Here is a 25,623-nt window from a genome sequence, read left to right as displayed (position 1 = left end):
CAAAATGTTCATCTATTCATATTAATATTTATAACTATAATCAACCAATAATATAATATAACATAATATAATATAATATAATATAATATAATATAATATAATATAATATAATATAATATAATATAATATAATATAATATAATATAATATAATATAATATAATATAATATAATATAATATAATATAATAAACATACCCTAATGGCTACATTTTAAGAGAAAACATTTTCCCAGTTCTACCTCATTATACCAAAAAATGTCTTTCGGTCGGGGCTCATTTTTCCTCCTCATTGATTGTTGTGATGTTAATAAACTGTACTCTGCTCCAGACTGCAGTTAGTAACTATGGCAATCTCAATGACTAAATCAGAGTAAATAAAACAAGATTTTACAAGACAGGCTCGCCAGGAGGCACGGGCGGCCTTTCCTTCACTAACTCAGAACAGACGTTAATTATACACAGTCACACCTCCTGAACACAGAACACTCACACACACAAGACCACCAACAATCACCTTCTGTCACTGTTGAAAATATAACATGAAATCTAATGGAAAAAAGATTTAGAGCTTCCTCAAGAAGGAAAGGAGGCTAATGATTGACACTTTAGAGAGATTCGGGTACCTTGAGGGATTCTGTCTGTAGGCCCAACCCCTTGGTGCAAAGCTCCATGACGGAGTATGAACAGAATGTGTCTCTGACCCGGAACTGACTGACAGCCAGCAGCCACAGAGCGGGGTTCACCTCCAGCTCGGACGGGGGAATCAAGATGGACTGATGCCCTGAATACACACTTCACCCAGTAGGAAAAGACAGAGGAGAATGCAACATTACCACCACAGAACAACACAACACAAGAGCAGAGGAACCTGCCCACCCTGACAAATAAGACACATCGGGAAAACAACACATCAGTCAAGCGAGACAGGAGCTGAGTACACACTTTACACTAGAGAAGACACAGCACAGCATAAAAACACACACACTCAAGTGAACGCAGCACAAAACCAAGATTTTTCAAGGCAGCGGTCTACTAAGAAACTGGTTCAATACTTGTGTGGCTCATCAGCCTGCAGTGTTAAAAATACTCTGATGCTGAGCTGTACATGGATGATTGAATTGTTAGTTATCCAAATAATCAAAAGAACTGTTCTGAATTGTGAAGCAAAAATGTGGAGCTTTTGTTAAATATGGAAGCTTGATTCCACCATGAAATAAAAAAGGTACTTGCGACTCTTTATCTCACAATTCCGACCTTTTTTCTCGCAATTGCGAGTTTATATCTCTACAATATCAGGATGCAACTCAGAGCGCAAACTAAAGGCACAGTGAAATCCTCTCGGCAAACTCTGAACACTAATCCTGGCTGATATATAATCAGAATTGTGTGATATAAAGTCAGAATTGGGTGATATAAAATCAGAATTGTGAGATTTCAAGTCAGAATTGTGAGATTTCAAGTCAGAATTGTGAGATTTAAAGTCAGAATTGTGAGATATAAAGTCAGAATTGTGAGTTATAAAGTCAGAATTGTGAGTTATAAAGTCAGAATTGAGATTTAAAGTCAGAATTGTGAGTTATAAAGTCAGAAATGTGATATAAAGTCAGAATTGCGAGATATAAAGTCGGAATTGTGAGATTTAAAGTCAGAATTGTGAGATTTAAAGTCAGAATTGTGAGATTTAAAGTCAGAATTGCGAGATATAATGACCAATTGTGAGAGAAAAAAGACTGATGTTTTTTTCTCAGAATTGCGAGAAAAAAAGTCAGAATTGCGTGATATAAATTCATAATTGCGAGAAAAAAAGTCAGAATTGCGTGATATAAAGTCATAATTGCGAGATATAAAGTCATAATTGCGAGATACAAAGTCAGAATTGCGAGATACAAAGTCAGAATTGCGAGATATAAAGTCAGAATTGCGAGATATAAAGTCAGAATTGCGAGTTATAAATTCAGAATTGCGAGTTATAAAGTCAGAATTGCGAGATATAAAGTCAGAATTGCGTGATATGAAGTCAGAATTGCTTGATATAAATTCAGAATTGCGAGTTATAAAGTCAGAATTGCTTGATATAAATTCAGAATTGCGAGTTATAAAGTCAGAATTGCGTGATATAAAGTAAGAATTGCGAGATATAGTCAGAATTGCATGATATAAAGTCAGAATTGTGAGATATAAAGTCAGAATTGCATGATATAAAGTCAGAATTGAATGATATAAAATCAGAATTGCGTGATATAAAGTCAGAATTGTGAGATATAAAGTCAGAATTGCATGATATAAAGTCAGAATTGTGAGATATAAAGTCAGAATCGCATGATATAAAGTCAGAATTGTGAGATATAAAGTCAGAATTGTGAGATATAAAATCAGAATTGCATGATATGAAGTCAGAATTGAATGATATAAAATCAGAATTGCATGATATAAAGTCAGAATTGCATGATATAAAGTCAGAATTGCGAGATATAAAGTCAGAATTGCATGATATAAAGTCAGAATTGTGAGATATAAAGTCAGAATTGCGAGATATAAAATCAGAATTGCATGATATAAAGTCAGAATTGCATGATATAAAGTCAGAATTGCATGATATAAAGTCAGAATTGCGAGATATAAAGTCAGAATTGCATGATATAAAGTCAGAATTGTGAGATATAAAGTCAGAATTGCGAGATATAAAGTCAGAATCGCATGATATAAAGTCAGAATTGAATGATATAAAATCAGAATTGCGTGATATAAAGTCAGAATTGCATGATATAAAGTCAGAATTGTGAGATATAAAGTCAGAATTGCATGATATAAAGTCAGAATTGTGAGATATAAAGTCAGAATTGCATGATATAAAGTCAGAATTGAATGATATAAAATCAGAATTGCGTGATATAAAGTCAGAATTGCGAGATATAAAGTCAGAATTGCATGATATAAAGTCAGAATTGTGAGATATAAAGTCAGAATTGCATGATATAAAGTCAGAATTGTGAGATATAAAGTCAGAATCGCATGATATAAAGTCAGAATTGAATGATATAAAATTAGAATTGCATGATATAAAGTCAGAATTGCATGATATAAAGTCAGAATTGCGAGATATAAAGTCAGAATTGCATGATATAAAGTCAGAATTGTGAGATATAAAGTCAGAATTGCGAGATATAAAGTCAGAATTGCATGATATAAAGTCAGAATTGTGAGATATAAAGTCAGAATTGCATGATATAAAGTCAGAATTGTGAGATATAAAGTCAGAATCGCATGATATAAAGTCAGAATTGAATGATATAAAATTAGAATTGCATGATATAAAGTCAGAATTGCATGATATAAAGTCAGAATTGCGAGATATAAAGTCAGAATTGCATGATATAAAGTCAGAATTGTGAGATATAAAGTCAGAATTGCGAGATATAAAGTCAGAATTGCATGATATAAAGTCAGAATTGCATGATATAAAGTCAGAATTGTGAGATATAAAGTCAGAATTGCATGATATAAAGTCAGAATTGCGAGATATAAAGTCAGAATTGCATGATATAAAGTCAGAATTGTGAGATATAAAGTCAGAATTGCGAGATATAAAGTCAGAATTGCATGATATAAAGTCAGAATTGTGAGATATAAAGTCAGAATTGCATGATATAAAGTCAGAATTGTGAGATATAAAGTCAGAATTGCATGATATAAAGTCAGAATTGAATGATAAAAAATCAGAATTGCATGATATAAAGTCAGAATTGCGAGATATAAAGTCAGAATTGAATGATATAAAATCAGAATTGCATGATATAAAGTCAGAATTGCATGAAATAAAGTCAGAATTGCGAGATATAAAGTCAGAATTGCATGATATAAAGTCAGAATTGTGAGATATAAAGTCAGAATTGCGAGATATAAAGTCAGAATTGCGAGATATAAAGTCAGAATTGTGAGATATAAAGTCAGAATTGCGAGATATAAAGTCAGAATTGCATGATATAAAGTCAGAATTTTGAGTTTATATCTGAGAATTCTGACTTTTTAAGATGCAATTGCAAGTTTATATCATGCAATTCTGAGTTTATAAGATGCAATTGCGAGTTTATATCACAATTCTAAGAAAAAAGTCTGAATTGTGTGATATAAAGTCAGAATTGTGTGATAAAAACTTCCAATTGTAGGTCAGAATTTCAGAGAAAGGTCAGAATTTCAACTTTATCTCTCACAATTCTGACTTTATAACAAGTAATTCTGACTTTATATCACACAATTCTGACTTTATAACTCACAATTGCGAGTTTAAATTGTATTGAAACCTGACCATTCCTTTAAAATCAACAATGAATAACATTGCAGACACAATGTGAATGAGTTCATAAAGATCATTTGTTTAAGTATAAATCTTGTTGTACATATTTTTCAAATTGTAAATTCAGGTGTAAACGTGGTACTCTCACCTGCAGAGGCACCAGAGGACAAAGCCGAGGCCACAGTATGGATCCAGGCAGATGGCCACCTCACGAGAGGGATACAACTCACACTGGAGCTTTATAGAGCGGCAAAAGGCACTGGTGGCTGTGTGGGACATCTGAGAAGATGTATACAAAATATATAATTATAAAATATATTTTGTTGACTTAAATGCATTTATCATCATGAGACAAGGTATGAGTTATTTTGTGAGGGCTGCCATGTTTGAAGTGGAAATGCTAGTAAATATAAAAGTGTCGGGTTATACAGGATTTCTAGGGGCCTGAATAGATCAGTTCTTGGTCAAAGGACAGAAGAACTACACAATACTGGGTGGACGCCGCAAACACTCATGGCTCCTATGACATAATAGCAGCTGTCTGTTCAAAACCTAGTTTTCATCTCTACACAATAAAATAGAAAAGTTCCTTTGTGCACATGACATCTGATCTGCAAACTGAGAGGGGTTTCAAACATTTTCTTTCCATTTTTTTTTTTTGTATAGGGAAGTAAAGAGCAGTGGTTTCTCATTTCACACAAAACAAGAGAATAAATACTCACCTTTACTCCTGCAAGCATCCCAGTAGTGGAGACGCTGAAGTCCAAGTAAGCCAGCGTGTCTGGATTGGAGGGTTTGTAGAGCTGAGGGGGCTTCTTCTTTGGCAGATCGTCTTGAGAACATTTTAGATATTAAATGAATGTTCAACTTTACATTTTCTAAAAAGCCATCTGACCTCTGACCCACTCTCACCTGTGTCCAGAACAGGAGGCCACGTCCTGACGTCCACTGCGGCAGACGCCTCCTTCGACTTCAGGAGCTTGGATATGATCTGTGAGGTCATCACACATGCTGATCGGCTCACCTAGACGTAAATTCATATATTAGCGATTGTTTTTGCTTTTTTCACAAATCATATACTACATAGGGAAGGATCTCAGGTCAACACTTACTTCCACAATCATTTTCACAGTGGGCAGGGTGGTGGCGATGTTCTGGGGGTGTGGTGGTCGAACTGTAATTGGTACACAGCCGGCATACAGGCATCCGTAAAAGGCAGCAATCAGATCTATACCTGTAAATTATAAACATGTATACATTTATGTGTAGTATATATTTTTTGTCCTAGATAAGAGGTCTCAAACTATATGGCCTCTCGAGTATCAAGCATATTTAAGGAGGACCCATTATGCCCTTAATAGAATGCCCTAGAATAGGTTTTCATGCTTGAACATTCAAATAACACATTATTTTTTCACATATTTTACATTGTTGCAGCACCTCTCTTCCCAGTCTGTCAGTAACGCTTTGTTTAGTTCCTGTTTCGATGAAGGAAAGCGCAATGTGCTCTGATTGGTCAGCTAAATCAGTGTGTTGTGACTGGTCAAACACTTTGTGATTGTAGCGGACCTTGTGCTTTGTAACTTTGCAGACCTTTTTCATGTTCAAACAGCAACATTACACACTAAAGAAAATTAAAAATGTAAAAAAGCATAATAGGTCCTCTGTAAATAATTTCTGACCATTATATAAAAGCCAGATTGTGATGTTTCTGGTGTCCTATCTCAGAGAATGTCAAGGAATATAATATTTACTGCACTAAACTGTTAACCTAATGCTAGCGGCCTCCAGATAATTCGAGACCCCTGGTTTAGAGTATTATAATATGAATATAGTGGGACTGATCACAGATTTAGAGTTGTAGATTTGTAGTTCATAGTGTCCTACCAGGCGGGTACACCAGCGCAACGTGATCACCGTCCTGCAGGTGGCCTCGCTCCATCAACATGGTTGCTATCTTCTCCGCCCGCTTATGCAACTGAAGACACGTCAATGAGCTCAGGACTGCGCCCTACGTTCACATACATACACAAACATGTCAACGACACAGTTTCCTCACAGTTCTCAGCTCAGGATGAGTTATCACATTACAACTCTTCTATGGAGGGCATGTGGTGTTCAAAATAGCCTGCGATGACAAATGGTCACAGATTTAGTATATTAAAAAAACGTATCCCTTGAAAACCAGGGCAAAATCATTTATGATACCAATTTCTGCTCCCTAGAGGGGGGAAACTGAGATATTTCTTTGTACACTTTCTCATGCACATCATGAGTCATCAGTTTAGCACCAGAATGGTAGTGGTATTTAATAAAAAGTGGTTCTCTTTAATAAAATATAAACAAAACAAGAAAAAACATTCATATAAACAATCAAATATATGTTTAAATTATATATATATTTATTTATTTATTTTAAATTTATTTAGTAATATTTACCATTCAAAAGTTTGGGGTCAGAAAGATTTTTTTTCACAATTTTTTTTAGATATACTTTTAAACTTATATACGTTTATAAAGCAAGAACACATTCAACTGATCAAAAGTGACAGTAAAGACATTTATAATCTTAGAATATTTTTCTTTTTAAAATAAATGCTGTTGAACACCAAATCAGCATATTACAATGATTTCTGAAGGATCACGTGACACTGAAAACTGGAGTAATGATGCTGAAAATTCAGCTTTCGCCATCACAGGAATAAACGACATTTTAAAATATACACAAATAAAAAAACAGCTCTTTTAAATTGTAATAATATTTTACAATATTAGTGTTTTACTGTATTTTTGATCAACTAAATGCATCTTGGATGAGCATAAGAGACTTTTTTCAAAAACATAAAAAAAATCTTATTTACCCCAAACTTATAAACGGTAGCGTATGTACAGTATCTATATATCTTACTTATTACATGTCATACCCTTGAACTGAGGAGGGTGAAGAGCACGTGATCCGGGGTGGTCTGAGCTCTCCACTGCAACACCTCAGACAGGAAGAGGAACTATAGGTGGAAAAAGGAAGCCTGTGATGATTATTACAAAATCGGAGATTTAAGTATTTAAGGGAGATTACATGATATTCCCAAAATGTGATAATTGTTGAATCAGAAAATGTTAATATACATAGTTTTTAGTAAAATATTCGCATAGTAGGATAAACATGTGGGTGTTAACAAGTCTAATTAACCTGATTCAATGCAATACTGCAATGCCAAATGCAATATTATAAAAGAAACATGACATTTGACTGTAACTGTTAAAACACAGAATGCTTTTTTTGCAATTAGCAAGACCTGTTAAAGTCATTAGTAAGCGGTGTTGGTCTTAAGGTTGGAAGTGAATGCAGTCGTGCGTTACCTCAACTCCCATTGTTATTCTCACATCGGATCGCATTCCTCCTCTTAAAAGCATGAAATAAAACTATTTCCATTCATTCAGCGGGCCTGATTTTCATATGCATGAATGGATGGAAGCAACAAAAAAAACAACAACACAAGCTTCGAGGTGTAAAAATGGAAAAGAGTCATGGACGGCTGTGTTTCCTTGAGCAGCGCAGATGGCGGAGGTAACATTTGTTGGTGTCAGACAGCGCATACCCATGCAGGGCTGGAAGGGTGTGAAGGAATGAGCGAAAGAGAGAGGATGAGGAAGGCATGCAAGAGGCAGCAGCCAACAACTGTTGCAGTACTGTGTATGCGTGTGCATTTTTGAGCCTGTGCACATGTTTGTTTGAGTGTGCGTGAGCATATGTGGTTTGTGTGCGAGGCCGACAGCTGTGCTCCTGTGTATGTGTGTGTTAAGGTTACGGTGTTGTGCACAGCAGACAGGCTGACGGAATAATGGCTGCCATCTTTCAGCCTGAGAGGGCAGCGTAATGGATTGTATTTGTGTCGAGGTGGTTGACTGACAGCACAGCAAAACCAAAGACATCAACTCAACGCTAACAGCACAAAAAAAACAACCAATCCAGCCCTCCCAAACAGAGCCCAGCGTGCAATAATTATTCTAATGGAGTACTCTACGTTTTCCACAAAACTGCTTTTAAAATCCTTACTTTCAAAACAAAAAAGTTTTAGAAGCATAAAATTGTCAAGTTCTGGTTTGGTGACATAATGTTTTAACAGTTTCCCAGAATGCTCTCTGTAGGGGTTGGGTATGAAACGATCTGGCTGAGAGGAAGAGGTCTGACAAGCCGTCAGGGGTCAGTTCCTCTACCACAAATCCAGTCGGGACAATTACTGCGTGCCACACAGGGTTCAAAACGAATGCTCGGCGAGCGCCAAATGTGTGTAATAAGTTGGCCGGTAACTTTATAAGAGGCTGCAACATGTTTAAGTCGACTTGTAAGATTGATTATCTGACTCCCGCTGATGTAAGTGACACAAGCGATTTAAATCCACGCAAGTTATAAAATACAAAACATCTGTTGCAAATCACCCGTCGTCAAGAAACCTGGAAAAATATACCATCAGAGGTTTAATTAAGAAGACTAAAATTATCCATGCGGTGATACGTGTGGAATATTCCAAACATTAAGCCACCAAAATGAAAACACAGAGAAGAAAACCATAATCTGTCTTCAATTTTTTTGTGACAGATGCAGGAGAATGAATCATTTCATATATTTCATGCTGAGAAAATGACCAGAGGGAAAAAAAAAAAAAACACTGTTTGTAATAATTAAGAAAGAAAAAAGGGAATTCTACTGTCTAAAAATACATCTTTTTTTCTATTACATGCATTGTGTTTTAAAAAAAAACAAATATGTATGTGCTGTTTGAATTTTATTCTTTATTTTAATTAGTTTAAATTACTTTTATTACAATAAAACATTATTTAATTGTATTTCTTTTCATTACTTATATATACAGTACATACATATATATACCGTATATATATAAATAATAAAAAATATATATATATATATATATATATATATATATATATATATATATATATGGGTCAATGACGTGACGGGTCGTTTTTTTTGTCCAAAGGCCTTAATAATAATAAAAAACAAAGATATGACATCCAAAGTATGTAAGGTAGTATACCTAGATCTGTCACATAAAGGTATTTTAAAGATTTTAAAGAAGTGTCAGAAGGTCATTCAGTTTAACTGTCCAATACAAGCCATTTCATTTGTGATTAAAATATCTTAAAATTTAATAAATGTATATATTTTTTATTTTATTTTATATATATATAAAAATAAAATGCAAAATACACCTGGTATTTTTTCTCAGTTTGGGACTCAGGTGCTACATCTCCTCTAAAAAGCCCCCTGAGGCAGCTTAATGTATTGAAACGCTGGCATTAAAGACTAACACGTGTCGATTTCTGTGCATATTCTTGGCTGGATGGGACTGGATGGCTTGCTGGAGGTGGGGAATGAATGAGAGGGGAGGGAGAATGAATGGAGTGACAGATGAAAATCGAGGCCCCATGGTACCACACACACACCTTTCTTGCCTGATCATTGTCTTCAATCTGGCCCAGATCTCTGCCGCTGGCCTGAGCGATCCTCTTCCCTGAGACCAGGTTTCCCACCATCACAGAGGCGGGTCCAATCTCTACAGGACCGAGCAGAGGAAGTACATAATAAACAAGCAGGTGACAACAGACACAGCATTTCTGGCACTTCTAATTTCGTATGACATCTGAGGTGACCTTGCCACAGACAGACCTGGCTGTTTCTGTCTGGGTTTGGGCAGGTTAGTGACGCAGGTGTGAGGGCACATTAGGACGTTACAGGGATGCAGGGAGCCTTCCAAAAACAGCTGCTTGGTCTCCGACAGGTGGATCCCTCCCAGCGGAGTCTTGGGAAGAGTGTTAGCAGGCACCAAAGCCAAACAAAACACCCCCACGTTGTGGATGCTGTCTATCGCCTGCAGAAAGAGACGTATTCGATTGTCAGGTGAGGTTTAAAAATAGAGTTCGTAAGAAGCCGAGAAGAGGCTGCCAGCTGAGATCTGATGCAGCCGCTGACCTTTACCGATGCCTCGGGGAGAACCAAATTACCAAACGGGAATTCAGGAAGTGAAAGGAAAAAATACCATATTTGCAAGATTAATGACCTACAACAAAAGAGTGGAATGGAACCGTCTGGGTGGGTGGAAATGAAGGCCAACCTCTGTGCCTGAATGCTTCTTGTTATTTTTACATGCCGGTAAGGACCCGTAAAGTGCTGACAGAAAGTACACAGGTCAGCAATAGCTTGATCTCTAATTCAGTTTGGATGGTGACTGGGGGTACGCAGTGATTAAGGTGACTCCCGTCAGACTGGACGGGAATAGCAAGTCGTCGCTGCCCAAATTGATCGGCAAGGGTGGGTATAAAAAGGACAAATACCTGCAGTACACGGCTCATCCACTGGAAGCTGTCCTCTTCTGTGGAGTCTGGCCGCTGCTCGGCAACGACCACAATTCTCTCATCGTGCAGGACCGTCACAGAAAATACCGCTATCCTGAAGATGGAGATACAGAAAGGAGATATCAGACCGACCCCTAAAACATCTTGAACAAGGAACTAGTGGCCAGAATTGAATTGAATTATTAAAATGGATATTTAAAAATAATAATAATAATTGTAATACTTAATTACATTTATTAATTATTTTATAATGATTAATAATGAAAATAATACTGGTTAATTAATGATTAATACTTTACAATAATGTTTTTTGATGTGTCGCAAAAGATTGCATTTTTTTATTATATTTGAATGATATTTGATTTTCTCTTTTATTTTAATTTTAAAGGTGCCCTAGATTCAAAAATTGAATTTACCTCGGCATAGTTGAATAACAAGAGTTCAGTACATGGAAATGACATACATTGAGTCTCAAACACCGTTGTTTCCTCCTTCTTATATAAATCTCATTTGTTTAAAAGACCTCCGAAGAACAGGCAAATCTCAACATAACACCGACTGTTACGTAACAGTCGGGATCATTAATATGTACGGCCCCAACATTTGCATATGCCAGCCCATGTTCAATACATTACACAAGGGCAGCCAGTATTAACGTCTGGATCTGTGCAGAGCTGAATCATCAGACTAGGTAAGCAAGCAAGAACAATAGTGAAAAATGGCAGATGGAGCAATAATAACTGACATGATCCATGATATCATGATATTTTTAGTGATATTTGTAAATTGTCTTTCTAAATGTTTCGTTAACATGTTGCTAATGTACTGTTAAATGTGGTTAACGTTACCATCATTTATTACTGTATTCACGGAGACAAGACTGTTGTTATTTTCATTTTTAAACACTTGCAGTCTATATAATTCATAAACACAACTTCATTCTTTATAAATCTCTCCAACAGTGTGTAATGTTAGCTTTAGCCATGAAGCACAGCCTCAAACTCATTCAGAATCAAATGTAAACATCCAAATAAATACTATACTTACGCGATTAGACATGTTGCATGACGAACACTTTGTAAAGATCCATTTTGAGGGTTATATTAGCTGTGTGAACTTTGTTTATGCTGTTTAAGGCAAGCGCGAGCTCTTGGGGCGTGGAGCACGAGATTTAAAGGGGCCGCACACCCTGAATCGCCGCATTTATAATGATAGGCAGTTAAAAAAATTAATAAAAAAAAAACCATGGGGTATTTTGAGCTGAAACTTCACAGACAAATTCAGGGGACACTTAAGACTTATATTACATCTTTTGAAAACATGTTCTTCGGCACCTTTAAAGTATTAGTAATTTTGTTTTGTTTTTTTCATTTTTATTATTATTTTCAAATATGTCAATATATTTTGTATTAAGTATTAGTTTATTAAGTTTTAGTTAAACTATGGGACTGTTGAATTCTTGAATCCGATTGGTTGACGAACGTTCTAAGGTGTGCAATTATTTTCAGGGAAACGCACGGCTAAAGTAGTTCCAGGAAGGTCTTGACCGCATTATAATTTCATATCACTTTGCCAAATGATTTCAGTTATTTCAAAGGTCCGTACAGCCTACAACAGCAAAAGAAACAAAACCCACAACGACAATGACCAAGCAAATAAATATAGTAAACGACAAATTATTGCCACAAAATTACAGAAAACACATACTCTCTTTCTCTGAACAATATCTTGAGGTGTGGTAACCATAGTATAAGCAGAATAATTGACTCCAGTCCATTGAATTATTAGAAAATAATGCACACCCGAGGCTTCGCATTGTGGCCGAATTACCACCTCGGGTGTGCATTATTTTCTAATAATTCAACGGCCCTTCGTCAATTATTCCTTACTTATTTTAGTACTTCAACTTAAACTAAATGAAATTTTTTTATATTTTATTTTATTTCAGTTAATGTTTATTTTGTTTCAAGTAATGAAAATGTATTTTTACAACTTTAGTTTTAGTTAACAAAATAACCCTACAGCGCTAAAATTACATTATTACTGTAACACATCTGCTTTACCACATTGCGTTAAGCTTTAAGAAAACTGATGAATAAAACCTGAGGTACTTTCACAGAGGCAACTGAAACAGAACAACACAACACACAGAGCACACACACTCTTGCTCTTGCCACCCCAGCAGGTGTTAAATCCATTTAATTTGCACTCAGCATGTTCAAAGCAAACAAACTCATGCTCTATATATACCACCCAGTCTTTGATGACGAAGAAGAATATGCTATGTTTGTTCGTTTTTAAAGTATTCTCACCTGCCCCTGTACACAAACTTCATGGGCTCCACTGCTAGCGCTGTGGCGACAATATCGTCAGCGTTGTGTCTCCGTCCACTCACCACCATCAGACCGTCCATCTTTCCAGAGACGAACACCAACCCACCCGGGCCTATGAAGCCCAGCAGCCCTGTACGTGTGAAGGGGTACTCGCTGATAGGAGCCCCAGAGCTGCTCATGGGAAAAACCTGACAGCCAACAAAACAAAAAAACAAAAATGAAGATCAAACTATACATTTGTAAATCCAATACTTTATAAAAATGTGGAAGTTGACTCTAGAATTATGGCTATGGAGTAGAGTGCAGATGCAGGAGGGAAGATACTGATACGTGCGGGGGAAGCGGGAGAAAGAAATGACTCGTGGGCTCCCACAAAATATAATTATCTAATAATAACAGCACGGAGAAGTCTGTCACTGGAGATCTGAAGTGACGTGTGTGTGGGGAAATTGGAAAAAATACAAGAACGAGACAGAATCTAACCAGACCAGGACTGAAAAATCCACACAGACCTCTTCCTACGGGCTTTTGCAGGCGGTAACAAGATAAAACGTGAAAGTTTTGGGTGGGAGTGGGATAAAATATAACATATTTTTGGCGGGAGCTATACAGAGTCACTTCTCACCCATTTAACAATACACTGAAATGATTACTGACTGGTTGAAAATTGAATCTTTACATTTAAATTTAAATTCGTAAACTTCATGTAGCTCATGTAACAGATTTTCACTTTGTAAATGACAGAAATCTAAGATTAGATTAAAAATATCCAAGATTTGCCACTGGCCGAATCCAAAATGTTGCATTTCAATGATCTGGCATTATTTTATTCGGAGGCTAGGGTGAAGTTTAATTATTTGGACACCAAAGAATTCAGTTGGGCCTCTGAACTTTTTTTTGTTGTTGTTTTTGGATTTTTTTTTTTTTTTTTTTGAGAAAATAGGCACCTAAATAGTTTTGGATAGTGAATATTTGTATACTTTTGTGTCATTTGGTCACGCAATTTAGTCTACGGAAGTCTGTTTCGCTTTGAAGTAAAGAAAATAAAAGTCGCAATTTTGAGAAACATTTTTTTTGCAACTTTCTAGTGTATCTTACTATATTATACTGTAATTATATGTATCTCACAATTGCGAATTTATATTTTATAATTGCAGCTATATCTCACATTTCTGATTGTGACTTTATATCTTACAATTGCAATTTTATATCTCCTAACTGCAACATTTTATCTCACAATTGCAGTTTTATTTCTCATAATTATGACATTTTATCTCACAAATGCAACATTATATCTCACAATTGGGGCTTTTTAACTTACAAATGTGACTTTTTTCCTCACATTTGTGACTGTGTTTCTTGAAATTGCAATTTTATATCTCATAGTGTGATATTATATTTCACATAGATTTCATTTCTTATACTTTATCTCACGATCACCTGTTTTATTTCTGTACTCTATGAGGTGAAATCCGGCTTCAGATATCAGATTTTGTGCCAGATTTAACTAACAGCTTGCAAGTCTTAAACCAGAAGCTAATTTGCGTTGCTCTTGCTAGGTTGTGTTGGTAATTGTGGAAATGATCCGACTGTGTCTGCGTCTGTCTGTCGTCAGTAGATCACGTGCAGAACTTTCCACTCCCATCGGCGTTTTTTTCGGAATTGCGCTCTCACACAAATTTGCCCCGTTTAGTAAATCTGGCCCTTAGTGTGAAAATGCCCTATTCATTATTTCAGAGCAATTTAACAAACAAGCCAAAGAAAAGACTTTGATCGGAGCACTTTAGCATCAGTTCGAGCAGAGATCTAGGGATTGTGGGAAGGAGAATCTACAGCCAAATCGATCTTGCTCTGATAGGACACAAACCTCAAAGGTGTTTTTTGTCATGCCCGAGAGCCCATAATATGACATTCCCGTGGCGATGGAACACACACACAGCTCTCCGATCTCATCTGTTCGGCACAGCTGAGGAACTCCCTCTGGTTTGACCACACACATCAGAGCTGCACATACACAACATCAATAAACACATTACAAACATTTTATGCAGCAGTAAATAAAGCACACAGAGAGAGGCGTACACATTAAAAAAACGCCCTTCTTTAACGTACAACAATATTTACCACTTTCTCAGAACCATTCATGCATGTACATATGTGTACCTCCTGGCATCACAGTGCCCACATCCTGTACGGTGAGTACAGACAGACGCTCCTCTGAGTCTACTCTGATGACACCATAACTCAGACCCTGCATAGACAGCACTCCTCGACCTGGCGGCTGGTTGCTGTCATCCGTGGGCCTAAAACGAGAAATAATCATATGGAATCATGGTTGCGAATCCAGCTTCACAGTGATGCTAATGCAATGTAAACCTGAAGAGGAAGCTGATTGGTCCAACTAGTTTTGATAGACAGCCCTAAGCCCCACCCACACACAATGTCCTCTAAAAGACACCCGTCTGAGCTAATAGATATGTTTGGCAAGGAACAGCAGGCTTTATTTGAGCAAAAAAACAGGGTGTGCTGATGTGGTATGCTGGAAATAATAGCTGTGTTCTAAAACTAGTGTGCTGCCTTGCTGTCTGCACACTACACAGGGTGCTGCCTACTAAGGAACCTTACAATAAACTGATGTGGAACATAGAACAGCATTTGACTCACCATTCTATTTTGTATATTCAGTAGTTTTGAATATAATACAAGTATATTTATAATAAACATTTCCTGTACAGCATGTACAAGCCTGTTGCAATGCATTCAGGGATTTCGAAAGGACATTCAATCAAAATGAGGTATCTTAGAAGGTGACTTTTTTTCCGAACAGCTGTCGTGTCGGGTGTGTGCATACTGTCTGACTCTTTAAAATGCTGTCTAAGTTTTGGAACAGAGCAGAAGTGCAGTAATGTTGGACCAATCATCTAGAGCTCTGAAATAAAAATGAAATATAACGTGGAAGGAAATTATTACCAGAGTGAGAAATATTCTGCGAACCACATGGGCCAAACCAAATGAGGGTTAAAGGTGAAAAATGAGGTTACTATTAGTTTGCTCTGTAAATCTACGAATAACAATGACGTAACTTCTTTGATGACAGAAATATCGGAATTACGTTTTGTTGGTCGCATTTGAAACAACTTTTTCCTCTGACTTCACTAGACAGTGATGTTTTCTTCTATGACACCAGGCTCTTTTATTAGCTTTCAATTCATTTCACTTTTTGTTCAAATTCATACAAGCTGTTCTCATCCTCAAATTTGTCATGAGAGAGAGAAGGTCTGTAAAAACGTCCAGTGATGGAGTTAATCCTGTGGAATGAAAACCATATGCTCTGCGTTCTGTCACGAGTTTGATTCGGTCACAAAGCAAAGATGTCAGGACTATTCAGGGCTGTAATTATGGAGGCAGCCTAAAAAAACATTATTTTCTTGTAAAAGGTTTTGGAAAATTGCAAAAAGACATACACAGTCTTTGGTAAAGCTCTCTGGATGAACCATTAACTTCAATCTGTCTGTCTAACCAACAGAAAAATTGTTTGTGTCCATATTTCCATCATTTTCCCAAATTTTTTGGAATACGAAACTCGTAAAAGAGACTAAAGATCTAAATGTTCTGGATGCAAGTTTGGATACAAGCTGAAGTTACAGGGTGAGTGAGTGGTCAATGTGTCAGCACTCTTCCCACCTCCTGATGGCCACGGTGAGGGCTTCAGCTGAGCTGGCACATGGACAGATGACCTCTGGCCGTAGACCTTTACTCTGGAAGACATTGAGGAACGCGTCACATGATGAGATGGACCCTGCATAGAAAGAGAGAATAAATGTAATGTCTATTTTAGTTAACATTTAAACAGTTCTCACCTTTAGAAGTATCATAACATTTGTAGGGTACAATGGGAACAGAGCTCTTACAGGGACGGTTCACTAAAAACACCCAGTTTAAAGAGGCCATATCCTATAGCAGTGTTTCCCAACCACATTCCTGGAGGCCCAACAACACTGCACATTTTGCATGTCTCCTTTGTCTGACACACCCATTTTAGATCTTTGAGTCACTACTAATGAACTGATAACCCCAATCAGGTGTGTTTAATTGAGGAGACACGCAAAATGTGCATTGTTGGTGGGCCTCTAGGAATGTGGTTGGGAAGCACTGTTCTATAGTATTATTTCCTCCTGAAGACCACTTATGCTAGTCTAAGCTTTCTTGCACCAAAAAATGTTTTTCATGACCAGCCTTAGAATTAAACAGATTGATTCTGCGACTGTACCTTTAAGATATCTGTATGTAAACAACTTCTATTGTGATTGTTTACATTTTGTCTACCTAATGGCTGAAATTACAGAATACATTTGAATATATAAATCTGAATGTTCATGTTTTAATGTCATACTTCATGTTAAAACAAAAAAAATAAATGGAAATTATATTTTGCATAAAGAAAATCATGCCTATTTTTATGACCATTAAATGTGTTGCATTGTGGCATTAATTTAAAGGTGCCCTAGAATTAAAAATTGAATTTATCTTGGCATAGTTAAGTTCAGTACATGACATACAGTGAGTCTCAAACTCCATTGTTTCCTCCTTCTTATGTAAATCTCATTTGTTTAAAAGACCTCTGAAAAACAGGCGAATCTCAACATAACACCGACTGTTGCGTAACAGTCGGGATCATTAATATGTACGCCCCCAATATTTGCATATGCCAGCCCATGATCGAGGCATTACACAAGGGCAGCCAGTATTAACGTCTGGATGTGCACAGCTGAATCATCAGACTAGGTAAGCAAGCAAGAACAACACGAAAATGGCACAAAACACTTGCAGTCTGTATAATTCATAAACACAACTTCATTCTTTATAAATCTCTCCAACAATGTGTAATATTAGCATTAGCCGTTAGCCACGGATCACAGCCTCAAATTCATTCAGAATCAAATGTAAACATCCAAATAAATACAATACTCACATAATCCAACGCATGCATACAGTATGCATGACGAACACTTTGTAAAGGTCCATTTGAGGGTTATATTAGCTGTGTAAACTTTGTTTATGCACTGTTTAAGGCAAGCGCGAGCTCCGTGGGTGGGGAGCGTGAGCATTTAAAGGGGCCGCAACCTGAATCGGCACATTTCTAATTATGCCCCAAAATAGGCAGTTAAAAAAAATTAATAAAAAAAAAATCTATGGGGTATTTTGAGCTAGGGCTGGATGATTAATCGAAAAGTAATCGAAACCGAAATTCAGAACCTCTAACTGACGTAATTTTCCCATGTCGGTTATTTCGGTTTTTTAATCCTGTTAATACTTCCCCCTTAAAAACATAACTGCGTGTGTAGCCACGTGACTCCGCCCAGTCCAGTCAGTGGCATAAAAGCAAAACACGGAGGTGAACGCTGGTTCAACACATAGTGATGGCGCGCGAGCGGTGAGCCTTGCGTCTTGACTAAACTTTGTCAGTTGTATTTGTTTTATGGTTTGGACATTCAAGCGATTAGACGATCGGATGTGTATTATTATATCGAGCTACCGCGCTCGCATAGATATATACATATATCTATGCCGCGCTCGCGCAGCTGCATGTGGCACGAACACTCATACAAACAGCTGCGCAAAACGTGAAGATCGCGCGCACACAGAGGAACGCAGAAACTTGTTGTCAGCGCTGTCCTGTGATTTATCACTAGAATAGCTTAGAAACTCAAAAGTTACAGCATCTATTTTTTCTACTTTTGAAGGAACTATTTACAACCCACAGCTTCACAATTAATAGAGAGACGGTATGACTAATTCACACACGCAATCACTACTGGTACTGTGCTAATTTATCTTTATCTGACTTACAACGAGCAGAAACCTGTAAGAAATGTTACAAACCATAGATAAAATAACTGCTGATAGTAAGCTATGATGTCAGATCACTCTTTCAACAGGAAAAAAAAATATCCCACCTTAATAGTCAATCATAGGCTATTTACAGTACAAACCTTGTCAGTGAACTATGAGGGCAAAAAAAAAAAAAAAAAAAATCATAAATAAAATAATCGTTCATTAATCGTAATCGAGGTAAAATGTTCAATTAATCGAGGTTTTGATTTTAGGCCATAATCGTCCAGCCCTATTTTGAGCTGAAACTTCACAGACACATTCAGGAGACACCTTAGACTTATATTACATCTTGTAAAAAAACGTTCGATGGCACCTTTAATTAAAATTAAGCACAATTTTCTCAAAAACTATCATTATTGCAATAGAATAAAATAAATTTAAGAAATTAAAAATCTAATTTCTCATTACAGTAATGTAAAAAATTTAATTTTTAAATTAGCTCCAAATTAGGATAAATTAGGTACAACAAATTATTTAATAAATAATATATATTTGCAGTAATGAGATGTTTCAGTATAACAGTTACTGATAATTAAAATATTATTAGTCCAAAAACAGGCTTTATTTTCTTTAAGTTATATATATTTTCTATTTTTTTCTTCTGAAAATTAAAATTTTTGTCCATCTATAAAAGAGGTCGGGAACTTGTGGCTATTTGACAGACAAAAACTGTGTGGCTCATCAGGTTTCTCACCCTTCACCATCATTTAATCATTAAAAACTTCAGATCATTTTCCTGCAGAAAACAAAGTCGATTACATTTCCTTTGTTGTGCAGCCTTTCAGAAGTTAATGAAAAGTCAATTTACAATAATATAATATAATATAATAATATTTCAAGTTGTTCCGACCAATTTATGTATTCAATGCTTTGCAATACACCAATCAATGTTACGTTTCAATGGCTACGCTCACACTGTTTGGAAATTACATCTGTTTTTACTTGCAATTCTTGAAATGTTATCTCCATCGACACGGTGCGAGTTCATCATTAAATCTTACCCACAGCAGCTTTTATACCTGAGCGGAGAGCAAAGCATTTGAGTCACACACAGACCACAATATCGAAGAATCTGAAACCTTCACAAGACAGACACAGCTTATATCTCCATCTCTGCAAGTTACCGAAACGAAAATAAAAACTGGAAAGGGATCCCTGCGTTATAAATGTTCAGCTATGTCCACACAGTACATCAATCTATTCATCTCAAAAGACCAGGAAAAAGCCTCATACGACTCTTTAAAACCGTTTTACTTCTTGAACATTCCATCAGAAACACACTGACTGTATCTTACTGGCATTTACATTGGCATTAGGATGAAACAGGCAGCAGAAGGAACGTTTTGTCCTTCGGAGCATCCATCCATTTATATTATGTATCTGTATATGCAAGGAAAATGGCTTCTGGGCATCATCTATCCTGACTCATCTCTTCTGTGAGTTATAATCCCAGAGGGCATATATGAGTGTATACATTTATATTACACACTTATGAATGATGCTTTTAGCTTTTTTTCAGGTTGCTCGGTGTGTAAACAGCTGCTTAAACCTCAGCTTGTTTCCAGTCAGAGGAATATTTCAAGAAACAAACAGGTGTGAGAGGAAGGTGGAAGGGAAAGGAAGTGTTAATAAAAGGAGAGAGAGGGGAAAGAAAGAGAGAAAGCTCACATGGGTTGGATCCGTCGGCCACCACCAGCATGCGCAGGGAGCTCAGGTTGATGTCTCTCTGATCTCGGTGAGCGACTAGAGCCCAGTGCATATCCCTGGACTTGACACAAGCCACTTTACCTACACGTAAACACACAAATTCACTATAAAAATCACAAGAACGGCCATCTTGGACACATACAAAACTGTATTAAAGAGCACTGTCACTTTCATATGACTAATTCATGAAACATGAGCAGAACAAATTTCTGAGCAAACTTTTAAATGGTCCCAACGAGGATTTTTACAAATGATTATTCAAAATTTTGTCCTGTTCATGTTTCATGAAAAATGACCAGTAAGATTAAAGATTAAGACTGAAGTCTATTTATATCAAGTCTACATTTTTAGCACACACACAAAAAAATATATTTTAAAACAAAACAATGCATACACATAAATTCCTTCACATAAAGTCAAAAATATACACAGTAGTGGTCAAAAAGGATGCCAGGAGGGGATATTTGTTTTTAATGACCCTACAAGTTCAATTAAAATATTAAAATATGAGGAAAATATTTCATATTTTTTAAAATATTTTACATATGAGGGAAGAACAAAACACTAAACTTGGTTAAGGTATTTATCTGACAAAATTATTTAGCAAAAATAAAGGCAAACTTGGCTTTAGGTTTTATTTTACTATGCAAAAAACATACATAATTATCTTAATGACAACACCACAACACCATTTATTTAAATATTATTTATTTGATTTAGATTTTTAGTCGTATAGGACTTGAAGTAAACACTTTTGTTGATAAAAACAAAATACAAAAACAACATACTAAAATAGTTTTAGTGTGGAAAAAAAAATCTACTATATAAATTACTATCATTTAATCATATCTGACCAGGTGTAAAAAAACTGTCTGACAGACCTTTATATTGACACACTTTCTGGATCCAGGACAGAGGGTTGACTTTCATCAGGGAGTATGGGATGCTAATTACATGCATCATGTTCATGACACTCTGGGGAAACAGGAAGTGACATATTACCACCCTGAATGTGGAACATATGATGTGTTGTTTACATTATTTTTTTAGAAGCATGACTTACAGTTAGGATTCCATGCCACAAACCCACATCCTTTTTAAAATCCAATACATTCACTATGATTTCAGCTGAAAGACAAAGAGAAAAGACAGATTTAATATATTACTGAGTCTGAGAAGGGCAGGGGACTGACCTAGAGGTATAACGCGGTGTGTGTTTGTTCTTGTTGGACTCACCCTCTGTGTATCCACAAGACTGCGTTAGGGCCTGGCAGTGTGTAAGAAGTGCAATCCGTGTCACTGTCACACCCAAAACACTCCCATCTTTACAGGTCTTATACTGTAAATCAATAAACACCAGAGTGTCATACAGGGAAATCATTAACAAATATTAACGTATCAAATCCTTTTACAAACACAGATTGCATGGCCGTTAACGCACTACTGTAAGGATGAATGTGTGAAACCTGTGAAGAAAATATCAAAGTAATTCTCTATTTTTTAACTTTCAGGACAATTTCATGACATCTTCCCCACAATTCTTATTACCATAATCCATGTAGACATTTAACTTTTGAGGTTTTTGTTATTCTTATTAGATTCTCATCACTGTAATACATTATTAAATTATATTAGTACAATATTATTGGTTTTTTTTTAATTAATATCAGCATAAATTAAAGGGCTTTATGAAGGGATACTATGTAAAAAAAAAAATTCACTTTTAATAATGCTTTTTTTCATACTATATAATCAAACAATTTGCTTGATAATTGTAATTTATAATGATAATTAGAGAAAATGTTATTTTTTTTATTTAATATTAAAATAAGCATACATTTATGAAAGAGGATTAGGGCCAAGCAATAATAAAAATATAAAACCATCTCGAGATTAAAGTTGTTAAATTTCGAGAAAAAAATCGTTAAATTTCGAGAAAAAAGTCGAGATAAAATGTTGAGAATAAAGTCATTAAATTATGAGAAAAAAGTCGTTAAATTACGAGAACAAATTTGTTAAATTACGAATTTGTTCTCATAATTTAACGACTTTTTTCTCGTAATTTAATGACATTTTTCTCGTAATTTAATTATTTTATTCTCAACATTTTATCTCGACTTTTTTCTCGAAATTGAATACGTTTTTTCTCGTAATTTAACGAGTTTATTCTCAACATTTTATTTCGACATTTTTCTCGAAATTTAACGTGTTTTTTCTCAAAATTTAACGACATTTTTCTCATAATTTAACGAATTTGTTCTCGTAATTTAACAAGTTTTTTCTCGTAATTTAATTACATTATTCTCAACATTTTATCTCGACTTTTTTCTTGAAATTTAACGAGTTTTTTCTCGTAATTTAATGAGTTTATTCTCGACATTTTATTTCGACTTTTTTCTCGAAATTTAATGTGTTTTTTCTCAAAATTTAACGACATTTTTCTCATAATTTAACAAATTTGTTCTCGTAATTTAACAAGTTTTTTCTCGTAATTTAATTACTTTATTCTCAACATTTTATCTTGACTTTTTTCTCGAAATTTAACAAGTTTTTTCTCGTAATTTAACGAGTTTAGTCTCAACATTTTATTTAGACTTTTTTCTCGAAATTTAACGAGTTTTTTCTCGAAATTTAACAACTTTAATCTCGAGATGGTTTTATTTTTTTATTATTGCTTGGCTCTAATCCTCTTCCGTATAAATTAAAGGGATGTATGAAGGAATATTATGTAATTACGTTTTTTTTATTTTTAATAATGCTTTTTTTCATACTATATAATCAAACAATTTGCTCGATAACTGTAATTGATAATGATAATTGGAGAAAATGCTATTATTTAAAAAAAATAATAATAACAAGACCTTTTACATATTATCTATTATCAGAAAAATTATCTTAAAATATTATTTTTTTGGTTTCCAGTAATGATAAATAGGTAAAAATGTGCTTTATTAAATAATATATTTTAAATTTTAATAATAATACTTTTTTTTTTTCAATTATGTAAATAAAAATGAGCTTTTTGTGATAATTGGGGGGAAATGTACTTCATTTCTTTTTTTATACTTTTAATAATAATACTTTCACATTACATAATTAAAAATGAGCTTTTTTTGCTTTACAGTAATAAGAATTGAGGGGAAAATGTGCTTTATTGTCATAAAAATAAATGTCACTATGCCAAAATCTTAATGGTGCTAAAAAGGCTTAGTTTTCTTTAAGTAAAATATAATTTCTTATTTTTCTTTTGATTTTAGTAGTAAAGCGCCTTCTTCTGGGCATGTGTTTTATACTGTACTGAAAAGGCGTACAGTAAAACAGAAAGCAAACATCGGCCCAGCACCATGGACATCTGACACCCAGCCACTTTGCACAGACTCTCAGATTTCTGGGATCTGGTGAGGAACATTGAGACAGCTCACTCAAAACTGGTTCAATAACACGAGACCAGCCCCACTCCATCAACCAGCATCTCCTACAAGAGTCCTGATTCACAATTAAACAAACATTAATCATTTATCATCCATTATCCAGCGACTCTCTAATGGAGGCAGCTGTGCCCGGCATGCTGATAGGAAATATTGATTTCTGTGGCTCGAGACATAGAATATCTACCAATCAGATATCATAAAACAATTAAAGTGGCTGGTGGGGTGCAGCATATGGAAAAACAATCCCAGACTGTTGGGATTTTTTTGTGCATGTACGGCCGGTAAAATGATTTGAATAAACTGATATTTCCATAACCGTCATAATTCCATTGGTTAGCTCACCTCTATGTAGGCGGTGTCGTTATTTGCATCTTTGATGTGAGGGAACCAATCACGTGGTGGCTTGGACAGGTGTTTGGATTCTGTGACGAACCATAGCAGCTTTGGCCATCCTGATGAGTGGGTGGGACCAAACAGAGAGAACACATAAATATTCATACCAATCTATTAATATTCATGCAGCTTGATGAGTCAACCATGAGTATCATTACCATTATTAGTGGTGATTATCGTTCAAAAGAACGATAGTGAGTGATTAGGGTGACTGGCTAAATGACTATGTGCATCGGGATGAGAGTAAGCCCTTCTTTTCTCTGTCTCGGGATAAATGACTATCCTCTCAGGACTTCTTAATCATTACAACATCACAGAATCATTACCTCTACATTTTCTATTTATACCTTCTCTCGTCTTACTGCGGCCTAGACAGGGCAAAAAATGCTGACTGCTAGCACGTCTGTCTCAGATAACATCACACGCATGATACGGCCCATCGTGCTCTTGATGTTTGCTCGCCGGTCCACAGAGTTTCTCACTATTTTAATATATCTTAAAATGTAATTTATTCCTGTGATGGATGGCAAGCTGAATTTTCAGCATCATTACTCCAGGCTTCAGTGTCACATGATCCTTCAGAAATCATTCTAATATGCTGATTTGATGCTCAAGAAACATTCTTATCATTATCAATGTTGAAAACAGTTGTGTTACGTACACAGACTCTAATCTGATTTGATGGGATGTTACAACAATGTAAATGTCAATCAGATGGTCTCTTCTTGTCTAAGTGGGTGGTTCTTGGTCATATTAAGCTGTAAAGGACTAGACTTTATACTTATAGTCTGACTACATGCCACTATACATCACTTTTGGAGTTGTGTATTAATGCACTGACCTTTGAACTGTGGTATTTCCCCAGTGGGCCCTTTTGGAAGGCCTTTGTGGCAAGCGTCACTGGTCAGAGCCACAGTAACCCCACAACTGCCCAGGAGAAAGCCGATCTGTTGACTTCCTGCATCCTAACACACACACACACACAAACACACACACACAGAGACAAATAGGCTAAGACCAGCTAACATCCATCATCAGTACAGCAGCAAAATACACTGCAGGGGAGGTGACGGCCTACTTATTACAGACAGAAGACTGAGAAATGATGTTTACCCGTAATACTTGAATAACTCTTTTATCTTTGATGGTAGAATTTTAAAATCACCTCCACCTGACAAATGTCACATTTTTTAACA

At 35.7% G+C, this 25,623-nt stretch overlaps 1 protein-coding gene across 6 annotated transcripts in view; it reads right to left on the bottom strand.

Annotated features, from left to right (window-relative positions):
• The window catches only part of dip2ca (disco-interacting protein 2 homolog Ca), a 130,484-nt gene that overhangs the window by 14,471 nt on the left and 90,390 nt on the right, over nucleotides 1-25,623 (bottom strand). For 4 of the 6 annotated variants that reach the window (XM_048174099.1, XM_048174094.1, XM_048174096.1 and 1 more), the window contains 20 exons: nucleotides 25,269-25,392; nucleotides 24,377-24,486; nucleotides 21,840-21,942; nucleotides 21,667-21,731; nucleotides 21,485-21,578; nucleotides 20,565-20,684; nucleotides 16,686-16,800; nucleotides 15,165-15,304; nucleotides 14,869-15,005; nucleotides 12,981-13,189; nucleotides 10,648-10,762; nucleotides 9,983-10,184; nucleotides 9,760-9,869; nucleotides 7,218-7,298; nucleotides 6,181-6,304; nucleotides 5,406-5,527; nucleotides 5,206-5,317; nucleotides 5,016-5,125; nucleotides 4,442-4,572; nucleotides 623-791 (listed from right to left, as the gene is read on the bottom strand). In XM_048174099.1, coding sequence (XP_048030056.1) covers nucleotides 623-791; nucleotides 4,442-4,572; nucleotides 5,016-5,125; nucleotides 5,206-5,317; nucleotides 5,406-5,527; nucleotides 6,181-6,304; nucleotides 7,218-7,298; nucleotides 9,760-9,869; nucleotides 9,983-10,184; nucleotides 10,648-10,762; nucleotides 12,981-13,189; nucleotides 14,869-15,005; nucleotides 15,165-15,304; nucleotides 16,686-16,800; nucleotides 20,565-20,684; nucleotides 21,485-21,578; nucleotides 21,667-21,731; nucleotides 21,840-21,942; nucleotides 24,377-24,486; nucleotides 25,269-25,392 — 2,493 coding nt within the window. The remainder of the gene's footprint in view (nucleotides 1-622; nucleotides 792-4,441; nucleotides 4,573-5,015; nucleotides 5,126-5,205; nucleotides 5,318-5,405; nucleotides 5,528-6,180; nucleotides 6,305-7,217; nucleotides 7,299-9,759; nucleotides 9,870-9,982; nucleotides 10,185-10,647; nucleotides 10,763-12,980; nucleotides 13,190-14,868; nucleotides 15,006-15,164; nucleotides 15,305-16,685; nucleotides 16,801-20,564; nucleotides 20,685-21,484; nucleotides 21,579-21,666; nucleotides 21,732-21,839; nucleotides 21,943-24,376; nucleotides 24,487-25,268; nucleotides 25,393-25,623) is intronic. The other 2 variants (XM_048174095.1, XM_048174097.1) reach the window with 1 other exon arrangement.

Source organism: Megalobrama amblycephala, linkage group LG22, assembly GCF_018812025.1.
Source record: "Megalobrama amblycephala isolate DHTTF-2021 linkage group LG22, ASM1881202v1, whole genome shotgun sequence".
Lineage (NCBI taxonomy): Eukaryota > Metazoa > Chordata > Actinopteri > Cypriniformes > Xenocyprididae > Megalobrama > Megalobrama amblycephala.
The sequence above is the reverse complement of the archived record's forward strand: the minus strand, read 5'-3'. Positions and strand labels throughout refer to the sequence as shown.